This window comes from Muscardinus avellanarius (assembly GCF_963383645.1).
Source record: "Muscardinus avellanarius genome assembly, chromosome: 8".
Taxonomy (NCBI): Eukaryota; Metazoa; Chordata; class Mammalia; order Rodentia; family Gliridae; genus Muscardinus; species Muscardinus avellanarius.
In genome coordinates, this window is record NC_137794.1 from 111197884 (window position 1) to 111211094 (window position 13211).

At 40.2% G+C, this 13211-nt stretch overlaps 1 protein-coding gene across 1 annotated transcript in view; it reads left to right on the forward strand.

The window, feature by feature from the left end:
* SLC22A3 (solute carrier family 22 member 3) overlaps window positions 1-13211 on the forward strand; it is a gene marked incomplete at both ends in the record, with an annotated part of 90467 nt that overhangs the window by 40641 nt on the left and 36615 nt on the right. The window contains 3 exons of the mRNA XM_080700760.1: window positions 3501-3655; window positions 5552-5720; window positions 6575-6692. Coding sequence (XP_080556886.1) covers window positions 3501-3655; window positions 5552-5720; window positions 6575-6692 — 442 coding nt within the window. The remainder of the gene's footprint in view (window positions 1-3500; window positions 3656-5551; window positions 5721-6574; window positions 6693-13211) is intronic.

Here is a 13211-nt window from a genome sequence, read left to right on the forward strand (position 1 = left end):
CTTATTTATGGGAGGACGGCATAGGAGGGCCAGAGAGCAAATTTAAACATAAATCAGCACTCCCAACTTCCAGCTCAGCAGGGAGGGGGCTCAGAAGCAGCCATTCAGTCCTAACAAGTTGGACAAGCTGGAAAATCAGCCACTGTCCTTAGAGCTGTCAAAGAAGTGAGGTCACGGGGTAAGCTGCTGCTGCCCCAAACTGAAGAGAAGACAGGTAAACACAGAGAGTCCAAACCTACCCGCCAGAAACGGCAGCGGTTACCAGCGTTGGGACTGGAATCCTAAACGGAATTGATGACTAGCTGGAGGCTCTGAAAGGACAAGCTTGAGAGAGAAAATTTCCGGGGATCCCAGTGACTAGGGAGGCGAGGGGGGCGCATTTGTGGAAAATTTACCTCCTGGAGCTCTACCAGGTTCTCACAGTAAATATCAAGAGAAATTTTCTCATGGTTCCATCAGAAGAATGAGGAGGGAAGAAAAAAGACCATTTTAAAATATGCTAGAACACTCTGTTCTCAACAAGGCCTGTGCTCAGGAGAAAATAGTTAACCATAAATTCTAAACTGCTAGAACTTATCCAAACTAAAAGACTCAGGGAAAGAGAAATGCCCATCTCCAGTCAGTTCTAGCTTGCCATGTATGAGAAGGGAGGTCCTCCAGTCCAGCTCACTCTATCCTGAAGGAGTCGGGGAAAAACCCAGAAACATTTACGATGTTCAAAGTGCAGAGGCTCGCTAAGAGACTGACACCTACTTACAGAACTGTAAAATACTTCCCTCTCTGCACACCTCACTACCACAGACCAAACCCCAACCCCAGTGAGTCATGCCCAACTATCAAGACAAAATCACTAGACATACTAAAAGGCAACAACAACATCAACAACAAAACATAGCTTGAAGGAAGTCAGCAAGCATCTGAACCAGACACAGGCACGGTAAGGATGTTGGAATTATCAAGCCAAAAATTTCAAATTATGGTTAATATTTATGCTAAGGACTTAGTGGATAAAGTAGGAAAATGGGCAATATAAGCAAAAAGATGGAATTTCTAAGAACTAAAGAGAAATGCTAGAGATCAATCACTGATAAAAATGAAAACCGCCATTATTGGGCTGTTTTAGAAGGTTAACATGTTAGGCTTAGGAGAAAATCTCTGGGCTTGAGGATATCTCAGTAAAAATACTTAAAACTTAAAAGCAAAAAAGACTGGGGGAGAAAAGCCCAAAGCATAATATTCAACAACAGTGAGACAGCTGCAAAGGCAATAATATGTGTAAAGAGAATACCAAAAGGAGAAGAAAGAGGAAAGGAAGCAGAGAAATATTGAAACAACGATGACTGAGAATTTCCCCAAAATAATGCCAGACACCAAACCATAAAACCAGGAAGCTCAGAGAACTCAAACAGGATAGTTACAAAATATAATATATAAAGCTGGGCGTGGTGGCGCACGCTTGTAATCCCCGCACTTGGGAGGCTGAGACAGGAGGATCACACAGGTTCGAAGCCAGCCTCAGCTACTTAGTGAGGCTCTCAGCAACTTAGTGAAACCTGTTTCCAAATAAAGTATAAAATAGGTCTGGGAGTATAGTGTGGAGGTAGAAAGCCTCTGGGTTCCACCCCCAGTACCACCAAAAAAAAAAATGTGTGTGTGTGTGTGTGTAATTGTGATATGTGTATATATATATATATATATATATGTTAAGAAAGGGGGTGGGGAGAGAGAGGACTCAAATTAATAATGTTAGAAAAAAAGGACACCACCTCAGATCCCATGGACACAAAAAGGAAAATAAAGAAGTAACATGGACAACTCTATTCTCAGAATTTGATGGTGTAGATGAAATGGGTCAATTTTTTTAAAGACCTAATCAACTCACACAAGAAATAGATGATCTGAATAGGTCAATATTTACTAAATAAACGGAATCAATTATTAATAACCTCCTAAAACAGAACATATCAGGCCCAAATGATTTATAGGTGGATTCTACCAAAATATTTAAGGAGTATATTATACCAATTTCTCTATAATTTTTTTCAAAACCTAAAAACAGAAGGAATATTTTCCAACTTATTCTGTGAGGTCAGAATTACTTTAATACTAAAACCATATGAGTATATAAGAAGAAAACTATAGAGGAATATCTCTTATGAACATAGACTTAAAATCCTAGACAAAATTTTAGAAAATAGAATCCAAAAATGTATAAAAAGAATTACATACCACAACTAAGTAGAATTTACCTCAGGTACATGATTCTGATTCAACGTTTGAAAATTGCTGTGGTCCGTTTTGTGTTACTATAGCTATTCTGTGTGATACGACCGTAGTGGGTGCACATCATTATGCCTTTGTACAAATCCTTAGAATATTCAGCTTTGTGTGAAATGGGCTCATCAGCTGTAACAAATGCACGCATGTGGGGTGGGGGCACATGGAAACTCCCTGTGCTTTCTGTTCAAAGTTTGTGAACTTAAATCTGTGAACCTAAAACTGTTCTAAAAATTAAAATAGTTTTTAAATCAAGATAACTAAGGCTTCTTCCACCTTTACTTTGTTGATACCTAAGTAAGATATAGTGTCAATAACCTTCAAAATCAGAATTCAAAAGCTAAAAACAGAAGAACTACAGTATATGGGAATTTTGTGAACATTTTTGTGGAAAAAAAATGTCATCTAGTTAAATTTCTGAAAGGCCACTGACCACCAACCTTCTTCAGCCAATTCTTTGACACAACCGCACTGACCAGTTAACTCTAGGCTCTGGGGATACTGAGCAACATATTCTGTTCCTTTTCCCTAAGCTATTGAATACTAGTTATATAATTGGTGAACATAAAATTGCAAATTAAGAATAACTCATATTGGTTGTGAACTTTACAGTTTATAGCGTTTTTACAGTAGCATTTTATTTCGTAAACATTTTATTTCACAAAATCCTCTTCCCCTCACTCTAGAAAGGTGAAAAATAAAAAATAAAAGTAGGCAAACAAAACCTGAATTTTAGGGAGCTGAGGAATTCACCCGTGCCATATGAGTGGGAGCCAGGTGAAGCAAGATTTCACCACAGACTTCTAGCTGTGATGCACCATTGCTGCTTCATTCTATCTCAAAAAAAAAAAAAAAAACTAGAAAATGTCACATCTGTGCCACCAACAAGACCTAAGTGAAATAACAGTGTCAGAACGAGGGTCACCTTTGGAGAAACTGAGATTTTGTAATGTTTTCTCTGAGGTGCGTGTTTATTTTTCATGTTCCATAAAACAGTTCTTTTACTTTAGCATGTTGTGGTAGGGGAGGGGGACTCAGCCTGGGATTGAATTCAAGGCCTTGTGCATGTTCAGCAGGCACTTTACCAGGAGCCACATCTCCAATCCTTTATTTAGTAATAGTGAAGTTACTGAGGATACATTTTCTGTTCCCTCCACTTCCTTCAGCATCCCTGAATGTTAAAGAAAATGTTAACAGCAGTCTCTCTTCCTCTTTCTCCAAAGGTATGGCAGAATAGTCATTTACTTAATATCCTGTTTTGGCATCGGCGTCACTGGCATCGTGGTGGCCTTTGCACCAAATTTCAGTGTGTTTGTGATCTTCCGCTTCCTACAAGGTGTGTTTGGAAAGGGGACATGGATCACTTGCTACGTGATTGGTAAGGCTTCATTACACCTTCTTCTCTGAGAGCTAGCATCAGATCCCCACCAAGCACCGGGGTCCCCCCTGTGGGCCCTCTAACAACAAGTCAAGGAGGTTGCATTTTACTTCATATTACTGTGTCACTAAAGTGGCTACAGTCATGGTTTCTGCAAACAGGAGGACTTGGGGTGGGATTCTATAAACTGAAATGCCATTTGAGGCTGGAAACCAAATGAAAACATGGTCAGCTACTGGGATAAACGGCTTCTAAGACTTCCATGGTAGTTATCACAGGTTTCCTAACTTTGCTTATTTAGAAATTAATTTGCACACAAATTTCAGTATCTCCTCGAAACATCTTAAAATACTTTTAGTGTATTATATTCTATGCTAAAGTTTGAGCTTAATTGCCCATGTTCTCAAGTATTATTGCTTTAACAATAATACGTGGAGAGCTTCTTACCATGTGGGAGACACGTTCTGAAAAACGAATGAGAAGTTTGTAAGTCTTTGCTATTTTCTATAACTAGAAGTTTGACCTTCTATTTATGTGAGAAAGAAAATATTCCCTGTACTTTTTGTTCATATTACTTGGAAAAGTCCTAGCTGCTTCCTTGGACTCCATTTTTAGTCCAGAACCAGCCAGCTACCATAAGTTGTTGCAGATTTATCTAAAAGGTAATGTGAATGCTCCTTATAGTTCTAGCGCCAGATTTGGGCCTCTACTCTCCCTCACGACTGCTGGACAATACCCAAACAGTGCCCATCTTGGAGAGCTTGTGGAAGTGTGTGTGTGTGTGTGTGTGTGTGTGTGTGTGTGTGTGTGTTGTTGTTGTTGCTGGGGTTCCTGGAAACCCTTCTACCTCCAGGCTACACTCCCAGACCTATTATATATATATATATACATATATATATATATATACATATATATACATACATATACATATACATATACATATACATATACATATATATATATATACACACACACACACACACACACACACACACACACACATACATTTTTTTTGGAAACAGGATCTCTAAGCCAGTGAGGCTGGCTTGGAACCTGCACAATCCTCCTGTCTCTGCCTCCCAAGCACGGGGATTACAAGCGTGTGCCACCACGCCCGGCTTTGGAAATGTTTTTAGAGGTGGGAAAAGGAGAGAGAGTGCCAGGAAACATTGATTGTCACCGGCTGGAGCGGAAGAGATAACTCTGAAATGGGAGGCATTTCTAAGCAAGCTCAAGTCTACGTGAATGCTCAAAGTTGTAATCTCAGGGCAACATAAGATAGCTTTTCCAGTGATCAGAACAGAAGAACCCCATGAGTAGGAAAGGGCAGGGGAGAAAAAATTCTAGCAATGAAATCTCCTACCTGATTCTTAAAGAAATAACATATAAATGAGAAGTTGAACATTGTAGAGAGGATGATCATTTCATAGAAACAATCTTGTGAAAATGAAAAGTTTGGTAGCGTCTAATGTTTATAAGAGACTATAATTATGCAGACCTTTAGAGATCCAGTGATAAGATTTAGCCAGTTTAGTGTATTTATGCTTTAATAATTACAGTTACCTTTCAGAAAAAAAAATCACTAGGAGCTTTCCTAAAATGGGATCATAGGTTTTTTTGTATTCCCCAAAGATATCCAAATTAATGAAATTAAATGCAATGAAGAGTGCTAGGCTATGTGCATAGGAGGACTGTGGCAGAGAAAAGAGTGAGAGAAAAGGACACAAGGTACCCCCAAAGCACATTTCCATCATCTGGGCAAATAAGAAGCCGAGTGTCCTTGAGTTCTGGAGTTGTCCCTGCAGAGATGGACATAGCAGGTGTTTGGTGTGTCTGTCTGTCTGTGTTAGAGCTGATCCAAAGCTTCCCTAACCTCATGTGTTTGTTCTCTTTCAGTGACAGAAATCGTAGGCTCAAAACAAAGGAGGATTGTGGGGATCGTGATTCAGATGTTCTTCACCCTTGGAATCATCAGTCTCCCTGGGATTGCCTACTTTATTCCCAGTTGGCAAGGGATCCAGCTGGCCATAACGCTGCCTAACTTCCTCTTCCTTCTTTATTACTGGTAATGTGGTTTTGGTCATTGTCACATTTATGCTTAGTTCACAGAAACATAGAATCCAAACCAACAAAAAGCGGAAGGCAAAAAAAATAAAAAAGAAAAGAAAAGATTTTCCTACCATCTCCAGAATGGCTATGGGCTTTGGGAATTTTTAGACAATTTATTCAGTCACTAGTTGTCACTAAAAAAAATACTAAAATGCCAAAACACAGAATTCTTAGTACAGTATTTTATTAAGCTTTATTGTTTTGCATTATCTTAATGAAAACTACAAGACAACAAACTATGTCTGCCAGTATTTCAACATGCAAATTAAATGCAATGATGTCAGTCTATTAAGCAAATTAACTTACTCAGAAATTCTGAGTTAAGAGTAGCAGAAAGTATCAAGAAGCTACAGGTATATGTATTTGATTCTTTTTCATGTGAGCATATTTTAATCATTTATCTCATTAAATTTTTAACTTAAAATATGGACAAATCTGTTTATGTAAATGCAATTCTTAATTTTTTCTTAAATACTCACAAAATCCCAATGCTTTCCATATATGTAATTAAAGACACTACATATATATGTGTGTGTGTGTGTGTGTGTGTGTGTAGGGTGACCTGGACTTGCAAGAGTAATCTAGTATTGATTATTTTTATGAGCAATGACTCAGATATCAAGTTTGCATTATTTCCCTGTATTTTAAGTTTGCAAAGATTATCTACAGTTCAGAGAGCTTCTTATCAGCTCTGAGAATTGCCTCAACTTGTACCTAACTGCAGGATCCATTTTGAAAGAGAAACTCAAGTCATAACCTGTTAGTTTGGAAATTCCTGACATAACTCAATAAAGTTTCCTTCTTTGCCAGGGTGGTCCCAGAATCTCCCCGCTGGCTGATTACTCGGAAGGAAGGAGACAAGGCCTTGACAATTCTCCGGCGCATTGCTAAATGCAATGGTAAATATCTCCCGCCAAATTATACAGAGGTAATTTTATTCCTTACTAATAACAAATAGTGTTAAGTTGGCTTAGTTAATTTCTTTGCCCTTAGGTACTTAATATTGCTTCTTAAAATGATATATACATATATAACATAAAAATCTGTCAAAATCCTTTTTAGTTGATGTTAAATGGTCAGTGCAGTCTTTATTTTAATAGTTGGGCCACTTTACCTGAATTATTATACTTTATTTAATGTAAACCTTGTAATGTTCACTGACCTATCTTGTTTGCACAATCTATAAATCTTAGCCGGACATTCAGGTTAGTCTAAAGATTTGTTTTGAGATTCAGTCTTGGGAATACTATTTGAATGGGAGCGTGAGAAATACTGCAGCATTTCAGCATTAGACTTCCGTGTGTTCCTCTCCCTGCCTTCCTTTTTCTTCTGTCCATTCCTTCCTTTCTCTGGCCGAGGCTTTTTGGGTCCTCCTTTATTTCTGTACTAAAAGGAATAGAGAAAAATTAAAAGCTCATGCTTTGCCCTTTGGAAGACATGATGTACAGTTGAGAATATACTGCATGTGTCTGAAGCAGTCTGAATAATTAGAGAAGAGCATGTGGAGACTTCTGACCAATAAGAATCGTGCTGGAGGCCTCACGATACCTGAGTTCAAATTATACTACAGAGATAGCAATAAAACCAGCATGGTGTTGGCACCAAAACAGTCACACAGACCAATAGAATAGAAGAAATAAGTCCTCACAGCTGTAGACAATTTATTTTTGACAATAGAACCAAAAACATACACCAGAGAAAAGAGAGCCTTTCAACAAGTAGTGCTGGGGAAACTGGATGCCCATATATAGAAGGCTGAATCCAAATCACCTTGCACAAGAAAGCTAGAAACCACAGTTATTAGAAGAGGGCATAGGACCAGCTCTCAAACATAGAGGTAGTGGTATGACTTCCTCAGCATGACTCCAAAAACTTAAGAAATAAAACTGAGAATCAATAAATGGAAGAGCATCAAATTGAAAAGCTTCTGCACAGCAGAGTCTGAAGAGAGAGCCTACAGATTGGGATAAAATTTTTGCCAGCTACTCCTCTGATAGAGGACTATTATGTAGAATGTATAAAGAACTGAAAAACTTCACATTAGGAAAAATCAACCAAAAATGGACTATTGAACTGAATAGACCTTTCTTTCAAAAGAAGAAATAAAAAGGACCAATAAATAAATGAAAACATGTTCAACATCACTAGCACTCAGAGAATGCCAATCATGGAGATTTAATCTAACTCCAGTTAGAATGCAGTCATCAAGAATACCAACAATAATAATGCTGGTGAGGATTGGGGAATTAGGATCTCGACATACTGTTGGTGGGACTACAAATTAGTACAACCACTATCGAGATCAGTTTGGAGGTTCCTCAAAACACTAGGAATGGAACCACAGTATGATCCAGCCACAGCAGTCCTAGGTATCTTTCTAAAGGAGTTAAAGTTAGAATATTATAGTGATACACGCATGCCCATGTTTACAGCCATGCAGTTTCACATCAGCCAAATTATGGAACAAACTGGATGTTGGTCAACAGATAAATAGATAACAAAAATGTGATATATATATACACATATATATACACACAATGGAATTTTACTCAGCCATAATGAACAATAACATGTCATTTGAAGAAAAATGGATGGAACTAGAGGATATTATGCTAAGTGAGGTCAGCCAGTCTCAGAAAGTCAAGGGTGAAATTTTTCTCTCATATGTGGAAGCTAAAGAAAAAATTAGGAAGCTAAAGGGATTTTAGAGCATTGAGTCGAGAGTGGAATGGTGGAAGGGGCGAGGGCAAGGGCAGGGAGTCAGGGAGGAGAAAAGGAAGAACTGAGGGAAGAGTCAGCTCAAGCGCTGCTGCAGGGTGCAGGTCCCACTCCATTCTCACTAGTGAGCATGGGGAGGGCGGCCAGCGGGGACCTGCAGGGAAACTCACCAAGGCCTGCGTGCATGTTGTGCATATGATTTTGAACTTCACGCTGATGTGAAATTACAATGTGCCCATAAAAGTATAAAATAAATAAGTGAAAAATATAAAAAGGAAATATATGCGTATGCTTTAGCTTCAAAGATCGAGTGAATGCAAAGTAGGATTGTTATAAAAGAAATACTAAACAGGAATGTCTGGAGGAAATGAATCTTGACTTAAAGCATGTTAGCACTGGGTTTGCTTTGAAAGGAACGTCTGACAAGAGTAGACTTTGTCGGCATTATCATCCCTTGAGTTCCTACACCCCCCATATTTGGTCAGACATAACTGGACTTCTGCCTTCTCCTTTCTTTCACATCTGAAGTGGCATGCCGTAGCATCTGTGTTTACTGTTCCAACTGACCAGTTATCACTCTTCCAAGTAGGTGACTAATGGCCCTTGAGGGCTACAGATGGGAAAATGTGTGGTAAAGCACCTCTATTATTTCTACAGTTATTTTCCTGATTTGATCTTCTAGAAATCTCTGATTTTCTGTTTTATCGGGTTCTGATGTTGTGGGGTTGTGGGCATTCATTGCTCCAGTGTTATTCCTCTTTCCCATGATTTCGGAAGTTTGTGCCTTCTCTGGGTTCTTCCCTTGGGTCACTATGACTTCACTTAAGGTGTTCTGGATTTCGAGTCAGTAGTATCTCAGACCCCACTACTCCTTTGCTGGGTTGTATCACAGAGTCTCCGACTCAGAGAGTTGATAGAGGCTGCTTTAGACTGTGGGGGGTGCCAGGTTGCACGTTCTCCTATGGTGTGATATCTCTGCCACCGCCCCTCCCCCACTGGGTCAAGTCCCAGGGAGTACAGTACTGGAATTTCTCCTCTGTGGCCCGCAATTTGACTCACTGTTCTTGAGTACGCAGATGTAGCTATACTGGATTCGGTGAATTCTCTGCTGATGCCACCGGTGGCAATATGGCGCCGCTGCCACGCCCTCAGCCGTGAGGCTGGCGTATTTCTTCTTGGTTTTGATTTCCACTCTGAATCCCTGCAGCGTGTGCTGAGCTCAGCCACTGGGAGCTTTAGATTTTACCTGCGCCGAGAAATCCCGCCTGGCTGTGCCGCAGCGGCTCACCTCGGCTTGCTGTAGCTGTCCGGTGAAGTCGCCGCTGCCGCCGGCAGTATGGCGCTGCTGCTGCTGCGTCCTCGGGTGTGAGGCCGGTGTATCTCCTCTGTGGCTCTGAGCTCTGTTCTCAGTCCGCTTTCTCTCTGGAGTCTGGTGATTTTTTTGTTTCTCTGGTGATGGTGTTTTCAGGCTATGAAAGGCGCTGATTTTGTGGTAATGGAGATTGGTTGTTAGCGGGGCTCTTAAGCCCCGCTTTTCTCGGTCGCCATCTTCCCAGAAGTCCTAAATATAAATATTAAGACTATAAACATTTAGAAGAAATCCTGGGTCATGACACTTCTTCACGGCACTGAAATTGGCAGTGATTTCTTGGATATGATTTCAAAGGCACAGGCAACAAAAGAATAAACAAACTTCCTAAAAAATAAAAAAATATTGTACATCCAAAGATAATGTAAACAGAGTTAAAAGTTACTGATAGGATGGGATAAAATATTTCCAAGTGTTATATCTGAAGGTATATTAATATTCCAATTAGAAAGCCTAAAAATTAGCAATAATAAAAGCAAATAATACAATTTATAAATACAATTTAGAAATAGGTAAAAGACTGAAATAATTAACGAATCTCCTAAGATTTTAACCTATAAACATAATATATTTTAACCTATAAACATTAATATATTCTTCTTTGTTTAGTTGTCTGCTGAATAGAAAATCTTGTTTCTCTGGTTCTGTTGAGTGTTACCTATTTCTTCTTTGTAGTTAATCTCTTTGAGTATTTTCTCTAGCGCTGGTTTTGAAGACATAAATTCCTTCAGTTTCTGTTTGTCGTGGAAGCTTCTTATTTCTCCATCTAATTTGATAGAAAGTTTTGCTGGATAGGAAATTTTTGGCTGAAAGTTGTTTTCTTTCAGAGTTTGGAATATGTTACTCCAAGTCCTTCTGTCTCTCATGACTTGTTTTGGGAAGTCTGGAGTGATTCTAATTGGTTTGCCTCTGAATGTCACTTGGCCCTTTGTTTTTGTTGCCTTTAAGATTCTCTGCTTGGCTTCCACATTGGTCATTTTGACAATTATGTGGCGTGGGGATCCTCTTCTCTGATCCTGTCTAAAGGGAGTTCTATAAGTTTCCTTGACCTGTGTATCGACCTTTTGCTCTATGTTTGGAAAATTTTCTGCTATTATTTCTTTGAAGAGATTATTGATCCCTTTGGTTTCACCTTCTTTTCCCTCCTCTATTCCAATTATTCTTAGGTTAGCTCTCTTAAAATGGGCCCATATTTCTTCAATGTCAGATTCCTGCTGTCGGGTTTTTTTTCTAAATTAGAAACTATGCGTTCATTTTTAGAATGATCATCTTCAAGAAGTGAGATTCTATTCTCCATGTGGTCTAATCTGTTGTTTATACTTTGAATTGAGGCCTTTACTTCATTAATTGCATCCTTTATCTCTTTTTGACTCTCTCTAAATTCTTTTCGAAAGTCCTCTATTATTTCTAAAGTTATTTTCCTAATTTGATCTTCTGCAGATCTCTGAATTTCTGTGTTATCAGGTTCTGATAATATGGGGTTGTGGGCATTCATTGCTCTATTGTTGTTCCTCTTTCCCATGATTTCAGAATTTTGTGCCTTCCCTGGGTCACTACGACTTCACTTAGGGTGCTCTGTATCTTGAGTCTGTTGTAATTTCAGCTGCCACTACTCCTTTACTGGGTTGTATCGCAAAGTCTCATACCTAGGAAGTTAATGAAGGCTGCGCAAGACTGTGGGGGTGCCGGGCTTGGCATTTTCCCACGGGGAGCTGCGACTAGGGTGTGGTATCTCTGCCACTACTACTCCTTCACTGTATTGTACTACAAAATATCTGACCCAAGAAGATTATCAAAGCTATGCAAGTCCCTGGGAGTGCAGTACAGAGATTTCTTCTTTAGGGGCCACAATTACACTCACGGCTATTGTGCGTGCAGATCTGGAGCTGTGGCGGGGCATGGTGAACTTGCTGTTGCTGCTGGCAATAGGGCGCTGCTGCCACGCCCTTGGCCATGAGGCTGGTGTATTTCTTTTCTGGTTGTTTTTTTTTGTTGTTTTTGTTTTTGTTTTTTTTGGTGGTACTGGGGTTCCTGGAAGCCCTTCTACCTCCGGGCTACACTCCCAGACCTATTTTTACATTTTTTATTTGGAAACAGAGTCTCCTAAGCCAGCGCACGCGGCTGGCTTCCAACCTGCGCGATCCTCCTGTCTCTGCCTCCCAAGCGTGGGGATTACAAGCGTGCGCCACCACGCCTGGCTCTTTTCTGGTTTTGAGCTCCGTTCTGAGTCCCTGGAAGGCGTGATGAGCTTGGCCACTGGGAGTTTTAGACGTTCATTGCAATGAAAGAACTGCTAAATTACACCTGAACAATCCACAGCCTCTCACTGCAGCTCCTTGTTTACCTTTCCTCTCTGGACCCTGATGCTGTGAGGGAAGATGGTGCCGGTGCAGCTCCGCTTCTGCATTTTAGGCATGATTTCTGGTCTCTGGTTGTTCTTCTAGTCTTTTTTTTTCTCTGTCCCTTGTATTCACATTTTTTATTTCTCTGCTGATGGCATTTTCTGGCTATGAAAAGCACTGATTTTGTGGCAACAGAGATCGAGTTTTAGCAGGACTCATAAACACTGCTTTTCTTGGTTGCCATCTTCCCGGACCCCCTAAGCTTTTTAATTGCACAACACAAACAGAAAAGCAATATACTGTTCTCCAGAAGAGGAGAGTTTGCTATCTTTCACTTTGAGGTGCTTTGCTAATAAATGAATTTAGTCATACTGTCGGCTTTGCCATCATTTCCTATCTCAAAGGACCTTATGTTCCCACAAGGTATAATAATATACAAAATGCCCCTTAAGATAGCCCAGAAAGAGTGGCCAATACTGCAGGCATTTGACTTAAGCTCCAACACTGAAATCAAAGCAAGATCCTATCAGAGTTTGTGTGCAGTGATAAGCATGCTGTGTATCAATTACTCATAATTCTGCAGCTCAAATCAATATTGTCCATGTCAGTGTTAGGGTCACCTTGAAGCCGAGTGTTGGCACAGTCACTTCGCACTCCAGCCTCACCTGCATCTCGGCTCCAGACACAGTCCCAAGGGCGCCCCGGCCCAAGTGGAACTGCCCGGAGCTCCTCTTCGGTTTTCACAGAGTCTCCTCAGTAACCCTGACTCGTAGAGGTTGCCCTTGTGCAAATTGTCTCAGCTTCCAGGACCTCGCCAGTTGCAACCTTGATCAGGGTGCTCACCGTAGGGAGCAGAGAAGCTTAGAGTGCATTTGAAGGAATCTGCTAGGATTCAAGCATCCCTGAGAGATTTGGCAACTCTGTGTTCTTCCAAAGTGCCTGGGCCACATGCCAAATCCAGCTGGTTCTATTGCTGACACCAGGGATCCCTGTACATCTTGGGGGCTCCTAAGGACAT